This window comes from Glycine max, chromosome 4 (genome assembly GCF_000004515.6).
Source record: "Glycine max cultivar Williams 82 chromosome 4, Glycine_max_v4.0, whole genome shotgun sequence".
Classification (NCBI taxonomy): domain Eukaryota; kingdom Viridiplantae; phylum Streptophyta; class Magnoliopsida; order Fabales; family Fabaceae; genus Glycine; species Glycine max.
In genome coordinates this window covers 43,164,814-43,182,721 of record NC_016091.4, presented here as the reverse complement: position 1 = coordinate 43,182,721, position 17,908 = coordinate 43,164,814, and the positions used below count along the sequence as shown (strand labels likewise).

Below are 17,908 nucleotides of genomic sequence, written 5' to 3'. Positions count from 1 at the left end.
AAAATGTTAAAAAAATATATTAATAATATTTATTCATAATTTGACAATTTTTTTAAATGTGACCCAAGGTTAGTAATATTTTTATTAAGTGTTAGAAATTTTTTATTTATTAAAAGTGACATGTATTAAAGATTGTTAGTTTACTTTGGGATTGAGTGAGACACGCGGACATAAGTTCATTTGCAAAGTTGGACGAAGGGTAGTGAATTTAGTTTAATGAGAAGAGTTCGTGATGTCATACTTTGAAATATTTTGAAACCTAGGTTAGTACGTATGATGTGTGACTTACATGCATCTATTTAGTACTTCCCGGCCAAGTCAATTATATGATGTTTATCACATAACAGGGTAGGAGTAATTTAGAAAAGAAGTTATATATGTTAGGTTAAATAATGGCAATGCAAAAATGACTACTACCTAACACTTGTTCTTCTTCCTGGTAAAATTCAGAGATCCCGTAAACAGGCAATTAGGAAAATTCTTAATGGATAATATTGTCACGTTGTTGCTGTACAGGTAATTAAACACTTGGAAAATGTTATGAATTCGATAAAATCTTGTCCACTTTTTTACGGTGCTCCATATATATGATGTGCAGTCAATCACTTAGGACGCTTCTGCAAATATATAAATATGACTTAATTGTATTTTGAATCTGTCACACAGTGTAATTACACGATTTTAGTATCTTATATTGTATTTTTAAACTAAATTAATCAATTTTATTAAAGAATGTGAATTAGTTAAAAGAATCTTTTATTTAAAAATGGAAAAATTAGAAACCAATACTTCTAATTAACTTTTTATTTTTTTAAAGATTAAAGTAAAAGATAAAAAATGTAAGTAAAACCTATTTTAAGAAGAAATGGTTAAGTCTGAAAATTAGTTTGAAGCATAACGAAATTACTTAATGTAATAATTTTTTTAATCCATAAAATCAAATAAGTATTCGAATATTTATACCAATTTAAACATATGTCTTAGTTAATTGAGCTAGACTTATTGGTATTGCTTATGTTTAAGTGACTATAATCTACCCAAGATTATATTTATTTCGTTAACACATTAAACAACGTACATCACTTCATAGTCATAGAGAGAGTTTACTAATGCGCCGCTTAACCAAGTCAAAACTCTAACATTCCAATTTGTCGGCCGTGAACGAAAAGAATAATGGCCACCTCAATAAAATATTTGGCTTTATTTAATTATTTCCACGCAAACATCTTTTTAGTCAAACGTAAAAGATCATTACCAGAGCCATGGATCGATCGTACTTCAAATAATCAATCCGAGGGGTGAAAAAGAAGGCAAAAATTCACGAGCAGAAAAGTACAGTTTGCTAGTACTGTGAGTTTGTTATAAATTTCTTAAAATTTATTTCGATGCCATGGATAAAAAATTCACGAAAAGGCTAAATTGCACTTGACATGTTCCCTTTAAAGCGCTAAAAAGAAAGAAAGAAGAAGAAATTTAAAGAACCTATTATTATTATGGGCCATATAACTTAGATAGCAGGAACTAAAATCTGCCAGACCTTAATGTGGCAGTCCAAACCGCCACTATAGACTAGAAAAGATAATGCTTCCGACTGCGACCATGTGTTGGTGTTGTTGCAGTGGTCAACCACTGCGCTTATGCACTTGATTGAACCCCTGTGCCCTTCCAAAACAGCTAAACAAGAATATTCATGCGCATCAACAGAACCTCTCCAAACTCTAATCGTTTTATCCGCAGAGCCACTACACACCAAATCCGCAGCAACAGATAAACACAAAATGGACATAGTGTGCCCCCTTAACGCACCCACCACCCCCATTTTCCCATCATCACCCTCTTTCTCCCAAACCAAAATAGCCCTATCGCATGCACCAGAATATAGAACATTCTCGTCGCTGCTTAGAGCCAACGCATTCACCCCAGAGTTGTGCTTCTCCAAGGTCTCTATTAAGGTGTGTTTCTTTTCTCCTGCGAATTTCTTCCACACCTTGATCCTTTTGTCCGCTGATCCCGTGTAGACGCACCCATCGTAGGAGACTGCGACCGCGTTGATGGCGTCGTCGTGCGCGTTGGCGAGGGACTCCAGGCACGTGAAGTCTTTGGTTTTCCAGATTTTGAGTGTTCTGTCCCAAGAGACGGAGTATAGCAAGGCTCCGTCTTTGGACAGGGCGAGGGCAGAGACGGTGTCAACGTGGTGAACCCACGTGCATTTCTTGTGCCTTCGGATTTGGACCTTGTTCTTGGGGATCAAGATTTTAGAGGCGCGATCGCCGAGGGTGGGGAGCGTGGCCACGTGTGTGTATTTCTGGTGGTGGTGGTCGTCGTCGTTGTTGCTTATTTTCCAGACGCGGATTTTGTTGTCTTGGTGCGCGCTGAAGAGTTTGTTGGATTGGATTACTAACGACTTAACAGCACCCTTACCGGCGAGTACGGTGCTGTTATTGTTATTATTATTACTGTTGTCGGTTGATGAGTTTTCAGGGATGCGGTTCCAGGACCGGATTTCGCGGTCGGAGGAGCCGGTGTAGAGGAATTTGCCGGAGAGGGTTAAGGAGGAGATGTAGGAGGTGTGGCCCTTGAGGGTTGTGAGGCAGTGGTGGTAGACGGAGGGATTTGGGGTGTGGAGGTGGTGGTGGTTGAGGGAGGGGACTGAGATAAGGCTGCGTTGTGATGAAGAGAGGGATTTCGTTGTTGAGCCTTGCTGATGGTGGTTGGAGTGAGAAGAGGAAGAGACGCTATAAGATGATGGGTATTGGTATTCCATGGTTCATAATTTGGTAAGGTGAGTGAGTGTGAAAATGGTGTGGCGCGGGAAAGCAAAATGAGGTTAATATTATATAAGTTTAATTATTTATCTAGTTCTTATCATTTTTAAATTAAATTTATTTGTTTTAGTTCTTATAATTAATAAATGATTTTTTTACTTCTTAACATTTATATTTTAATTTTTCAGAAATTTTTGTTGTTAAAATCTACTTATTAAATTTCAAAAATTAAAAAATTCACTTATAGACTAAAATGAATAATTTTAAAAGTTATAAAAATTAAATGAATAATTAAATTTATTATATATATTATTGATCAAACTTACAACATGAAAGTGAAAGGAGAGAAACATGAGACACAATAAAGTGATGAAAAATATTAGTAACTAGCAAGCAGAACCACACTTTTTTAAAGACATTGATGATTTCTAATATTAGTTAAAATTTATTTGAGATTAAAAAAATTAAATTTATTTTTAATAAATTTTAACTAATAATATAAAATTGGTTAAAAAAGTATGTTAGAGTGTATGACTAATATTTCTAATGTCACAAATTAATAATGTGATGAAAAAATAAAGATAATTAAGAGAAAAAAAATCATGTGACAAGAAAAATGAAAGAAGTTCATAACTATTATAATATATATATATATATATATATATATATATATATATATATATATATATATATATATATGCATAAGTTGAATTGATTTTAAAAAATATTATGGTTACAATTGGTTTTGAAGCCAATCAATTTGTATTAAAATATTTTTGTTCCAACAATGATATATGGACTTGTTAGGTAAACACTCATTTACCACCTTTTATATTTCTCTCTCATTCTATGTATCATATCATTACTTACATTATCACTTTTATCTTCTTTTTTTTGGCTTGTTTGGTTGGAGGAAAGAGATAAGAAATAAACAATATGAAAATGATTAGATATGTTTGATATTATAGAAATGCAAAGGAGATGATTGAAAAGTTAGTAGTATCACATGTACTTCTCTTTTCCAAGTATTACTCATTGTTACTTATTTCTTTATCTTTTTTGCCAATCATCCTTCATTTTTATTTTAGTTTTCACCTATTTCTACTTTTTATTTTATTTTGATTGATCTTATTTTTCCATCTCTATCAGGAAGAGTATTTATGTCTTTCTCTCTAAAGGTGTGGACTAACATTTGATGATGTCTATAAGTATTATTTCTTTTATTCTAAAAGTAAATTAATAGTAAAATTTAGTATATTTTTTATTTAATCAAAATATTACTAAAAATTGTTTCCACTCAATTAATTTTAAAGTCAATTTATTATTTGAAAAAGACTAATCAGACATTCCAAATATATTAGACATCTAGTGAGAGAGAAATATAAATGTTAGATATAAAAGAAAAAGAAAAATAAATAAAAAAGAAATATTGGTGAGTATTTCAAAAGAATAAATATTTAAGTATATATATATATATATATATATATATATATATATATATATATATATATATATATATATATATATATATTGGTACAACTATCTTCAAAGTATACTAAATACAGTATATATCATATTTCACTACTAAAAAAAATAAGTTTTAACGTCATCCTATTAACATCGGTTATGATAAGGACCGATGTAACGTAATACGCGATAGCATTTTTTAAAATAAAATATATTTATTAACATCGGTTATTTGAAAATCGATGTTGTAAGTGCTTAGACGACATCGATTTTCAAATAACCGATGTTAACAGCTCAATTTAGCGTGATTTTAACATCATTTATTTGAAAACCGATGTCGTCTAAACACTTACAACATTGATTTCTAAATAACCGATGTTAATAAAGATATTTTATTTTCAAAAATGTCACCACGTATTATGTTACATCGGTTCTTATCATAACTGATGTTAATAGGACGATGTTCAAACTTATTTTTTAGTAGTGCTATATTATTCATTTTTATTATTCTGTCACTTTTTTATTAATTGTATTAAATTTTTATTGTTTTTGTTTTTTATTTATTATTTAAGAAAATGAGAGTCACAGTCTGGACTAAGAAAATGAGAGGGATCCCCCTCTTCCCCAATAAATATAAAAGGAATGCTAATAAAATTGTTCAATTATAAATGTAATTATTTATAGTTTTTAAAATATTAATAATGAATTATAAAAATAAAAATATTAAAAAGTGAAAATTTATAGTCAAATATTTTATAAATAGATAAAGAAATTATCTTCACAATGAAGACCATAAAAAAGATAATTATAATATTTATCTAAAAGTATTATTATCTTCAAAATAAAAATTATAAGTGGATCAAATATTTTTTAAAGATAAAAATATTCTAATTTTAAAATAACATATACAATATTAATAAAAAAAATAGGGTGGGCAAGGTCCCTCCACACCCACCCACAGATTATATTTTCTCTTCTTTTTGTGTTTTTCATCTTCGTTTTTCACCTAAAATCATTCTTTTTCCTGATTTATGATGGATGTGAAAATTTTTTTCAATCTCTCTTATTGGGGATTGGGTATATCAATCGGAAACGGAAGACGCGTACGCAGATGAGTTGGAAACGACTGGAAAAGCGAAAAAAAAGCACCGAAAAACGTTGCGCCACCTTGATTACTCTCTCGCGGAAGACAAAGGCTCGGTAGGATAGGTAATTTTGTTGTTATCTTTACCCACTTTAATAAATAACATGCAATGTGAGGCTGGTAGAGTTTTGGTATGCTTCGATTAACTCCATTGATGTTGTAAGTGGTGTGCACTTAAGGTGTTTGTTTAAATGATTGATTCATTGATGATCGTTAGTTTGGTTCAGTATAGATGCTCGTTAGTTTAGTTTTTCTTTCCCCCTTTTGTTTCTTAGTACCGGTACATGCTTCTCTTCTTACCTTAACCCTAACTACACAAATTTTTTTTCTTTTCTTTTTTTTCTCTTTTGGGATTAACACCTGGCACAGATTACGCATAACGTACATGTCCAAAAATAAATGTTAAAATTCCAGAAAATACAATTGTAGATGAATTGCATAGCTACTTCTTCATATAAAGGAGAATAAATGCAGAAAAAATATTTCATAGACAGAACACTAGAGAAAGTTATGTCGTATAGATGTCAAAGGCACAGTAGAAGTTCTTTCAGAAGTCATTATTGAACATCATTAAATTGGTGATGAAATCTGATAATAAAAATTAGTTAGTATAATCTTTTCTAGGATAAGAGCATATGAAATTATGGGAGAAAAGAAACTTCACAAGCTTGAAGCCATTGTCATCAGTGAATTATGTTGAGTGATAACCAATGTCTAACTATAAAGCATGATAGGTCGCAGGTTCAAAGCCCGCTCATCACCTTGGGATGAGATAAATGTAAATATTTCTGTAAGTACTTTTGGAGCTCGAAGGTTTTCCCTGCCTTGGACTAGGGTGCCATCTCCTCCCCATCAATTTTATTCATTAAAAAAAAACTATGAAGCATGATAGCAGTTAAGCTGATAATAGGTTGATTCTATTAAGTTCTAGTTGTATTTTCTGAACTGTGTTTAGTAATGAAAATTATAGTTTATTCCCGTCATTCATCACTAGTGATACTTCTCTCTCGTTTCTCTTTAGTTATTATGGACTACCTTAGGCTAACCATCTTAAGACACCTAGAAACACAAGCACTACACAAGTGGCATGATATATGTAAAAAATTGGTTCTAACAAATCAAGACATAACAAAACCAAAAAGTTAGCCCCCCAACATAAACTGTGCAAGTATGCAAAATCATTGGCAAATGGCAACCAATCAAATTCATTAGTAAGCAAATCTTACAAACAATATTGCAAATAAACATGATGATGATCTCATTCTAGATCAGAATTTTACATGTAACATCCATTGGTGCCAAGAATCATTGTAGAAGATCCATCTTCTTTGAGAATAGGTCTTTGTAGAAGATCCATCTTCTTTGAGTGCATTAGTAGCAGCTTCTTTTAACTCATTCACTCTTTATCACCTTCACAATTTCTTCCCTTTCCACCAAGCCATTTTCACTAACTCTTGGCCTCACTCCTACTTTGAGACCCTCACATGGCAGAACCGCATTCATTCTCTGTTCCGTAAACAGTGGCCAAAACAACTTAACAAGAAGTCTTATAAAACAATTATCAGTTATATCAAAGTTTGTAAAGTCTTTATTGTGGAATAATCAAATAAGATTAGTTTAGAAGCGTTTCTTCAATTTCTTTTCAGTTAACAATTTAAGCTTATATTTTTCATGAGAATTGGTGCAAGTAAAAAGAAAAAGAACAAATAACCAATTGTTGAATCATATGAACTGAATGGTTTGTATCCATATACAAAATTGCATATATTCATGCATCTATCGTAAGATTCTAATAACTATGCATGTGATTGTCTGCAAACGTATGTTTGTATACAGTTTAATTCTGTGAAATATACAAGGACTCTACCATGTGTTACTCTAAAATATTTTGTCGGAATTGCTAGTAATATTTTAAGAAAGTTCATTTCTAAATGGTGACCCCTTCCATAAGATAAAGCAGGCCCATTAATCATAATCAATTGCAGTTGTGTTGAGGTAACAACTTAAGTCCAGGGGCAGCTATGAAAACAATGACATTTTGATGATAAGCAACTTTAATATTTTGTTTCTAGTCCATTTTCCCCAACGTGAATGAAACTGATGATTTACTTATTTTTTTAATTTAAAATTAATAAATTTTAATAAATAATTTTAATAAAATGAAGATCGAATAATTAATTTATTTATTTATTTTTCAATTGAAATTGGTTTGATTTCTATATTAGAATGCACAAAATTAATATCAAAGAAACAATAGAAATAGGAGAGCGGATGGATCAGATTTGTATTTGTAACATGTAAAAAAGCTTGTATGGGTAATAACTTGAATTTGGATAGAAAAGGGTAATAAAAAAACCGCGAATATTAATCATTAGCAAAATATTTAAACTTATTAGATATTGCATAATATTATTATAGTGAACAAAAAAAAATAATGTTTGCTTTCCTTTATAATATCTCACACTTCTAATTAATTAATTCGGTTAATTGTCTGCTGTAGTGATTTGGAAGGTAATTATCTATAGCTATTTTATACTCCTAATTGTTTTATAATTTTATGAATAAATAATAGATGTATTAATAGTGTAAAGATTTTTTGTATTTTCATTCAGTCACAACTAATATTTATAATAAGTTTGTTAAGTTTAAAACTAACTAATATTACGAATAAAAAGTTTGGTTGATACCTCAGGTTGGTCCTTGAGCTGCTTGTGTCAGCACAAAGGAGAGTTGTATTGATCCCTCAAGGAACGATTCAGACATGGGTGACTCAGACAAATGCGGGTTGTATATCGAAAAAATCCTTCCTGCCTAGTTGTCTTAGGAAAAGTTTATGAGGGATCCACAATCGTTCACAACATTCCTTTGTTGTATGATAAAGTCAAGGTTGGTGTTGAAGAGGTTAGAGATGCAGATACTCTCATTCCTGTACCCACTGAAGAGGTTAAGGTCATAGAGCAGACACTTAACACCTTCCTTGCTTGGTCGACACATCTTGTCAAGCGTTTATCAGAACATGTATTTCAGTTTCATTAAATGCTTATTTTTTCCATTAAAGTGTTCACTGTGATTAAATTATGTTAATTAACTATGTTGGATAAACAGGAAGTTGTGGGACCCGCGAAACCTGCAAATTGGCCGGATCATGAGGTCGATGATCCCCAATATCTGATGACATTGACCATCCCACAACTTTTTCTGAAGCCGTTGTAGGTTATGTGGGATGCTACCTTGTTTGGCCTGTTTAATGAAGACTTTCTCTTATATATAAAGCATGAAGATCTGTCTGAAATAGCACATGATGGTCAATGTCTCAGCATCTCTATTATACAGTTATGGATTCTGTAAGTCAATTTAGATTATTGTTAATTACCTAACTTATTGTTTTACCTTCATACATAATTTACTTTGTGTTAACAACAATAGGCATATGACTGAGACAAGTATGCGAGTGGGGAATAACAATGTGTATGGATTCCTCTAGCTACAGTCTATCCAGAGATCTGGCCAATTGCAATCTGAATTAGAAAGTTACATTAAGAACTGGATGCAAAATTCAAAACGGAATGTGTACCTAGAAGCCTACCTAAATGGGTAAGTTAAACTGAACAAATGAATTTAAATAATGTATAATAGTATAATAACCTATATTGGTTTCCACTGTAGTGCACATTGGCAAATGGTCGTTATTTTGCCTAAGGAAAATGTTGTCATCTGGTTTTGTTCATTGCATAATAGGCCAGACAACTACCTCAAAGGCATAATTAATAGGTCAGTGTTGTTTTTCAATACATTTGCATTAGCATTAGTCAGGAACATCAAAATTTTAATTGTACAATAAGCATCCATGTTTGTATTCAACAGTGCTTTGAAAGGATTTGACGATACCCAACAAAATAAATCCAAACCTGTTGCTAGGTGGATTGTTGTTAAAGTAAGTAATTTAAACAATATGTTTCTATTTATATTTTAGTACTGTGTAGACTAATTTGTACTTAATGTTGAATATCTAAATTTCATAATGTATTTAATGTAATAGACAAAAAGGAAGCTCTGAGTGTGAGTATTACGTCATACATTGGATGTCAACTATAATCTTAGAAAATTTCAAGAATAATTGGGAAATGATAATTTTTAATTCACCAAATTTCAATTTGTTATGATTGCTATTATATTATTAACTTATGTTTTATTATATTATGCAGTATTTCACTGATGCTAAACCATTGGAACCAGAGAGATTGAAGGTGTTTCGTATACAGTGGGCAAAGTACTATTTGAAAGTTAAAAATAAAACTTAGGGTGTTTAGACAATTTTGTAATTGTAGTTTATATTTACTCACTTTACATTTTTTACAATTCATGTCTTAACATTAAATATGCTTTTAATTCATAGTAATTAGTAAATTTCTCATGGAATTTCTGGTAAAAGTTGTTTTAAAAACAGAATGAAAATTATATGTTGTGTGGTCTGGTTTTAAAATTTGCAGGTTAATTTTGGATTTATTGAAAAAACAGACAACATATTAAAAAAAATTCTAAAACAACATCGATTTTTTAAAAAACCGATGTTGTTAGTGTCAGTTAAGATCGATTTTTTCACAGTTAACATCAATTTTAAAAAAAAAAAACTGATGTTGATATGTAGATTTATAACTTTCTTTTTTCATAATTATTATCATATAACATCGACTATTTAAATAATCTATGTTGTATTTATTAATTAACATCAGTTTTAAAAAATCAATATTAATAATATTACTTTCAAAATCGATACTTTTAACATCGATTAATAATCAATGTTAAAAGTCTTAAATAACTAATGTAAAAATCTTATTTTGTAATAGTGTTTAATGTGAGACCAAACGTATATTATATTTGAGCATCACTGTTGACATCTCAATCTCAATTAATTTGATACTAAACATAGAGTATATGGAGACCGGAGAAGAATTAGATATAGTAGTACCAAGTTAGTTATATTGCTCCAGAGCCAGGGGTCTGGGGTCTGCAGGGGACAGGGTGAGAAGCAAGATTAGACGTGTGAATTAATTAAGGTCATTCTAAAACGTGAGATCAGAGGAGCTTTGAGCTCATTAGGCAGCCTGACTAAAAGGGTAATGATAACAATTAAGTCTTAATCAAATTAATTAAGCTTGCATTTGTCTCTCAATTGCTTTTCCTATTTGCCTTTTGTAAAGTTGAGTTGACGGAAATCTATCCGTACCAAGCATTTAAGCTCAACTTTTTTGCTCGTCTACTTGGAAAATCTCAAATAGACAAATTTGGTTCAAGTCACTACCTATATGTAATAATTTGATTAAAGTTTAGGAGGCGTCGTTCTAATTTGATCTAATTTTTAAAGTCTGCCTTACCTAAATCATGGCTGCGGAACAAACCGTATCAAACAATCTTTTAATGGATCAATTAATGATGATATGAATAGTTGCCAACAGCATCAGATGGCTGTTACTGACTTACTGACTTTCATCTGTTATAGGAGCAGCTGGTGCAGGTGAGAGCAACCACGTAGAAAATTAAATATATAATTACTAGGATCAGTCACTTTGAATAAATTAAAGAAACATAATTCAGGTTCGATAAAATTTGCAGGTTATGTATTCAAATAAAATAAAATTGTAGGTTTCGGTCAATGATAGAGACTTATCATGCATGTTTTCGGATACAAGCAAGTTACCGAAGACACATAAAATAATATAAATATCTCACATTTTTAAAAGTAGTGTAAAGTTAATCATATATATCTCCAACTTGTTATTGCTTTTTACATGATGTGATCAAACCTTTGATTCTATAGGAACCCTTAATCTTAATTTTACGACTATACAGAAATATCTTAGTTGGCTTTCCAGAGATGGAAGAGGACATTCATACAAATTACAAAGCATTATCTGGAAGACCTAACTTAGTGATGTAGGTTATTGGGGAATGAAGTATACTTGTTGCAAAAAGTGCAAAAAGTGCAAAAATAAAACAACGTAGGCATTAGGGTCTAGTGGCTGCACCAGTAGTGGTGGACAATTCCTGTCCCTCTTTATGCCTTAGGTTATATTTTTTAAACCTCATGTTCAAGGGTCCCATTTTTGGATAAGATTCATTTCGGTAAGATAGCTTTTCAAATCATGTCTTCATACATACAATTTTTACTCAATAGATGTTCTTTTTTTTTTTAAAATCAGCTCCACCTTTGTTTTTAATTATTTTATGATTGACTTTCTTGTCGAATGTAATTGCCTCGGTAACTTCTTACTCGATCTACTTTTATAAATAACAATTAAGCACACCGCAAAGAAATGCATGGCACGATGATAAGATAATATTCTCGACATATAGTTTAAGGGAAAAAAAAAGATAAATTGTTAAATAGACCGAACATTTTTTTCAAAGTAAAATAATTTTATATACTAACTTTTTCATAAACTTTCTTATATTTAACTTCATAAATTGAAGTATACAAACTTATTTTAACTTATTATGAAAAAAATTAGAGATAATATATGAATTATCCATGTAAGGATATTTTACACTGTGGATTAATTAATTAATTTTTATAATAACACTTTAAAAGTCATATTTATCATATTTTTTATTGGTGAACAGTATAAAACGTTTTAGAATGTTAGTGTATATCCTAATACTCAGGTGTCCTAATAACTAATAGGTACCTCTCAATGATAGGAAGCTCATGCGGACCCCATTGAGCTGTTCCAATTTTTGTTTAGAAAAATGTTCCATGAAGACGAATGCCATCTATTAAACACGAGAGAAAACGAAATATAAGTTTAATAGGATTTATGATACCATAGAAAAAGAAAGTAGAAAAAATAGGAGGCGTCGGTGGAGGTATTTAAAATAATGAGGTCTTTTGTTCCATGCAGAGGGGAGATGGACCATAAAAAAATGAATATCTATAATGCTTTAGTTGAACCTAACTCTAATGAACTCATCCTTACCAAACATTTAGATCACTCAGACACTCACTATATAATGCTAGTCATGCCAATAGATTCTAAAGTCAATGTTGGCTGTGAACCATGATGTGATTAATTTTCTTTTCTCCAACCAAGGTTGTCCCATTTGTGGTACCAAAATTTTACCCCCTTGTGTTTGAGAAGATAAGGCATGTCCTGTCAAGCTGCCACCCCAAACTCCAGATAGATCTAATTAGAGTGGTTTTAGTGAAATACTTGCAAACTGAAGAGGCCTAGGGGAAGAGTTCAAGCCAAAATTAATTTTGAGGTTTCTTTATCGAAAAATAAAATATTGAGTTAAAACCAAAGTAAATTCCATGAACTTATAATTTTAATTACATGCCATTTATAATTTTAAATCTTCTATACTATATTCTTGCTACTGAGTATGTTTGTTTCAAGTTTTACAAAATTATTTTTAAACCAAAAGTTGTTGACACAGATAATTTAACATTTAAGTTTTTAAGTGATATTTAAGTTCAATCTTCTACTTGATTAAGGAATTGAGTTGCGGATATAATTTTCCTCTACCCCTCTTATTGAAATATATGAATTTTCTTGTTTCACCATAACATCATTGGGATTTCCCCACTCAAATATGATAATTCAATCTCACTCATTTCATGTGCAATATTTCCCCCCGAATAAACTAATTTCTTCTGTTTTTTAAATGAAGTAATTTGGTCAAATACTATATATAAATACTGTAGTATTAGGTATTTAATTAGAGAAATTCTATTTGCTTTCAGAATTTAAGAATTTTAGTATTGTCATTGAAAAATCCCTTTCTCTCTCTTAATTGTGCTCAAACTCATTCAACTACTGATTCAGAAACACCTTAATTTCTAAGGGTACATAGCAACTCTCATTTAATAATAGGTACTTGAATTAATGTGTATGTAACCATACAAATTAAATTTAATGTTTGAATAATCCTTATTAATAGATATTAAAATATTTAAAATATTAAGCAAGGGATGCCAGAATATCGTTAAGAGTTGTGCTAGCAATACATTTTTTAATATATTCTTTTTAAGACTTTTTATCTTATTTAATTATTAAAATTTATTGAAAACTATTTGAATAAGGTTTATTAAATAAAGAATAAGACCTGCATAATTGAGTAATTTTTAATAAATAAAAAAATATTGAAAAAAGTGTATTAATAATCCTTTCCTTATGGTTAAATGCTTCCAATCAATGGTTCAATTATTATAAATTTGGCTGACAGTATTTCAAATACCTGAAATATCAGAACATTTTGTCATCCTTGGTCTAGATTCTAGACAGCCCATTTCTTTGGCAACAATGGACAAAACCTACCTCCCTTCCGCAATATGATGAGAGACCCAAATAAAACCTTTACCTATATATATAAAAGTAGCTCATAGTGGTACTTTGGGACCGGTTTCCATATTCAAAGAATGAAAACTATTATATGCATATATAAACAAATAGAGATATTGTAGATTTGATATTCTAAAAAGCTATTCCCTACCTTTCCATACTATCAAACAACATTGAGAGCAATGGGGTATCGCAACCATTTAGAAACACATCTGGCAAAGTAGGTTACAATTTATGCCACTGGAAGAACCCATACTTCTATTAATTGTTTGTGGTTGGTCCCACAAATGAAAAAAGGCAGATAGGATCAGCATAGACCCGTAATAATTTTGAGATTGATTTTTCATGTTATTCTTGGAATTTAACTAGGAATGTCAATTGATGTGCCCGAATTTACCATGGTATCTTTCTTTAGGGTTTTAGTCTTGGTGAACAAACAGAGAAATGCTCAGTATTTTGTCATGTGATCTTGTGAATGACACTGTGTCATTAGGAAATGCTGAACCAATGTTGGTCACGAGAGAGATGGTGCGCGATTTGTGGTATATAGTTAGTAGTTCCACTTGGCAGTTTTATGAGTATCGCTATGATTTTACCACATGGTGTGTTCTAACTTCTGAGTGGATAGAATCATTGAGAGCATATGCAAATATTTCTGTTCTTTTAGTGTATCGTCCGTATACTAATTTTTACTCCCAAAAGAGAGAGAGAAAACGACCTTTACAAATTACCGTTAACATATTTCGCAATGCGTGAGTGAGAACAAGAGATATCCTGGGTTGGTAAAAGGAAAAATTTATTATCTTTTTAGTTCTTAAATCTTTTAAAATTTTTATTTTTAGTTTTTTTTTAATATTTTTAGTTCTTCAGCTTTTTTTTATCTTTACTTTTAGACCTTTAAATTTTTTTTCATCCTTAATTTTAGTCCCTTAAAAAGCCTAAAAGTAAGTGTGGAAAAAGGTTAAAGGACGACAAACATAAATATAAAATTTAAAGACTAAAAATCAAAATTTTTATAAAATTTAAAAACTAAAAAGATGGTAAATCCATAAAAAAAATATGAAAATTTTCGGCTTACGTATGATAAATCATTATCAATTAAAAGGTTATTAATTAAAGGATGACATGAAGAGTTACATAAGGAACTCAAAAAGGTACACATTACTATTCTCTTTAATTTAAGTTATTTTCTCTCTTCAAAGATTAAATTTAATTATTTCTTAATTTATCACAATCTCCGAAAATTTGGATAAAAGAAAATGTGGTGGTCGAGTCTAAAAGCATACTACCACTGAAACAATCTCGGTCAAGATGAGCTACTTTAGGTAGGAAAAGGATGTTTTAATTGGTCATACAAGACCAACACCTAAGCAAACTAATCACAATCTTAGATCACACTGAGAATAGTTCAGTGAAGATAAAAAAAGGAAAAGGAGTCAAAATGGATTTCATCAAATATTCAAATGATCTATCATTATGTTACTAAAAAAATAAGGGAGATTGATTGCTTTAAAATCGACAACTAAATACATCATAAATAACAATAAGTGTCACATTTAAGTGGAGGCAAAATCACCATTGTAGGTCACTTTTACAAAAAAATTATCAGAATGGGTCTGTTCCATTCTTATTTACCTTGGGGTGCTGTTCTGGTGGTTGAAGGCGCTTACCTGAGGGGCACTTTCCGGAGGAACGCGACACGTGGCGTTCGTTACAGGTGGTGGCAGGCGGTGGCGACAGGGGCTGGTTGCGCCCTGCAACCAGGCGCGTACGGTCGCGCCCTGCATGCAGGCGCTAAGGGTCGCGCCCTGCGCGCAGGCGCGTTGTCTCGTGCCCTGCCCGAGGCGCCTCGGTTCGCGCCCTGGCCCCAGGCGCGTCCAGGCGCCTTAAATGGTCCCCCCCTCCCCCAAACCCCCCCACCCCCCAGGGTGTCCCCCCTCCCCCTCAAGCAGTCCCCTTCTTCCCCTGTAGTTCCCCCCTCCCCAACAGGTTTTGTTTTTTTTTTTGTTTATTTAAATTATATAAATTTTTATATTTTAATATTTATATATATATATATATATATATATATATATATTTTTTTTTTTTTTTGCAGCAAGGCTTCTCCCCCTGTTTGCAGGTTCCCCTTCCCTTGTTTGGTTGGTTAGTTTTTATTTTGTGTTTTTAATTTATTTAATGTATATAAATTGTTATATTTTAATTTATTTTTTTTGCAAATAGGCAGTTTATATTTTTTAGTAGATTTATTTGTAGAGGTAATTATTATTAGTTTGATAGTGTGTTACATTTTTAGTGGTTTGTTATATATTTTTTATAGGTAGATAAGCAGTTTAAATTGATATATATTTTTAGTGCTTTGTTTTTTATTTTATAATAATATAAAATTGTTAATTATTGTTGAAGATAATTATAGATAATAATATTGTTATTTAAATACTATATAAATTGTTATATTTTAATATATATATATATATATATATATATATATATATATATTGCATATAGGCAATTTATACTTTTTAGTGGATTTATTTGTAGAGATAATTATTATTAGTTTGATAGTGTGTTATATTTGTAATGCTTTGTTATATTTTTTTTTTATGATAGATAGGCAGTTTAAATTGATATATATTTTTAGTGCTTTGTTTTTTGATATTTTTTAAGAATATAATATTGTTTGCGTACGTATTTAAAATGTATTTAAATATTAATTATTTATGATATGTGTGATTATTAATTTTTTTTCTTGTTATACAGGAGTTTTAATATGGCAAGTTCATCATCATCTAATCATTATGACGTGGCATCTGGACCAGTAGAGGATGATTTACTGTGGATGCAAAAAAGTCATATATCACAACATATTTGGAATGGTGCTAATCAAAGGACGTTAAAAATTCGACGAGCTACACCACTGTATAATCATAGAGAAGCACCGCCCGAGGAAATTATTCCTTTATTACAAGTTTCGGGTTTGTACCCGATAATGAAATTGGCGCAATTGAAGATAAATGGAGCATTAGTTAATGCTTTTATTGAAAGGTGGAGACTAGAAACACATACATTTCATTTGAAGTGTAGCGAGGCAACTATTACCCTTCAAGATGTTTCTGTGCTACTTGGTATTTCTGTGGATGGAAGACCTTTAACCGGCAATACAAATATTGATTGGTTTGAGTTGTGCCATGAATTATTGGGTGTCATGCCTGACGATGATGCAGTTGACGGGAACTCACTTTTATTGAGTTGGCTGACTTCTCAATTTGCAAATATTAATGATTTCATAGGCAACCAACAAGGGCTTGAAAGATTTGCTCGAGCTTGGATTTTAAGATTCATAGGAGGCGTGATGTTTGTTGACAAAAGCAGCAAAAGGGTGCTAATGAGATATTTGCAATTTTTGAGAGACCTTAGAGAGTGCAGCACTTATGCATGGGAGCTGCTCTTCTGGGTAACCTTTATAGAGAGATGTGCATCGCAACAGACTATCATGCTAAATCAATAGGCGGTTTCACTCTCTTGATTCAGTTATGGGCATGGGAACGATGCCCAACGTTAGCCCTGTCAGTTATTCCTCCACAACAACAAAACGCGCCACTTGCTTACAGGTATACTTTCCTTTAATATTTTGAATTGATAATTAATAAATATGGTTGCTTGATGTTAATCATTATTATACGTAACATCTTATTTTGTTATTTGGTTTTTTGTGAAGATGGTTGGGAGGTGAATTGCATCACATAGGCAATGACAATTTACTTGAGTTTCGTCGTAAATTAGATGTCATGAAACGTGACGAGGTAATAATTTTGACATTTGTTTATTAAATGATGTTGTAATTGTTACTTAATTTATTAAATTTAACTTTTATATGCAGTTTGTTTGGGTCCCTTATGCTGGACATGTGGAAATGAATTTGAGTCAAGTTTGTTTTATTGGGTCTGTATTATGGACATGTATCGTACCACTTATTTGTTTTCAAAAAGTGGAATGGCACCAGCCGGATAGAGTCATGCGACAGTTTGGAATGCAACAACCTATTCCGGGCCCAGTAATGCAACCCGAAAACATACATGACTTGACCTTAAAGGAAAAAGAAGGAAGAAATTGGATGCGACTAATGCAACCCGCGCTTAATGAATGGAATAGTCGCTATGAAAGAAGAGTAGAACAAACGCCGCCACAAACAGGGA

The 17,908-nt window shown here is 31.3% G+C and overlaps 2 protein-coding genes across 7 annotated transcripts; one reads left to right on the top strand and one right to left on the bottom strand.

Moving 5' to 3' along the window:
- Positions 1–1,472: 1,472 nt before the first annotated feature.
- LOC100777242 (protein JINGUBANG) lies at positions 1,473–2,942 on the bottom strand. The gene has a single exon (XM_003522313.5). The coding sequence runs from the start codon at positions 2,762–2,764 to the stop codon at positions 1,508–1,510; it is 1,257 nt and encodes a 418-aa protein (XP_003522361.1). The 5' UTR covers positions 2,765–2,942; the 3' UTR covers positions 1,473–1,507.
- Positions 2,943–5,170: 2,228 nt separating this feature from the next.
- Positions 5,171–9,802, top strand: LOC102666913 (uncharacterized). Of its 6 annotated transcripts, none has more exons than XR_005891165.1 (7): positions 5,171–5,441; positions 8,069–8,394; positions 8,482–8,720; positions 8,803–8,970; positions 9,043–9,147; positions 9,241–9,310; positions 9,582–9,802. XR_005891165.1 is itself a non-coding variant. In XM_014774774.2 (6 exons), exons 3-6 carry the CDS (start codon positions 8,924–8,926, stop codon positions 9,675–9,677), a joined length of 318 nt encoding a protein of 105 aa, XP_014630260.1. In that variant the 5' UTR covers positions 5,171–5,441; positions 8,482–8,720; positions 8,803–8,923; the 3' UTR covers positions 9,678–9,802. The 6 variants fall into 6 exon arrangements, 3 of the variants coding, with proteins under 3 accessions (XP_014630260.1, XP_040870845.1, XP_040870846.1); XR_005891166.1 differs by having other exon boundaries at positions 8,052–8,394; XR_414028.3 differs by lacking the exon at positions 9,241–9,310.
- Positions 9,803–17,908: the final 8,106 nt, after the last annotated feature.

Bases quoted from the DNA above. Each gene is read 5' to 3' on its own strand.
- LOC100777242 (XM_003522313.5), bottom strand. From the start codon at position 2,764: ATGGAATACCAATACCCATCATCTTATAGCGTCTCTTCCTCTTCTCAC.
- LOC102666913 (XM_014774774.2), top strand. From the start codon at position 8,924: ATGCAAAATTCAAAACGGAATGTGTACCTAGAAGCCTACCTAAATGG. The intron at 9,148-9,240 runs GTCAGTGTTGTT...TGTATTCAACAG, and splicing joins CTCAAAGGCATAATTAATAG to TGCTTTGAAAGGATTTGACG. The intron at 9,311-9,581 runs GTAAGTAATTTA...TATATTATGCAG, and splicing joins CTAGGTGGATTGTTGTTAAA to TATTTCACTGATGCTAAACC.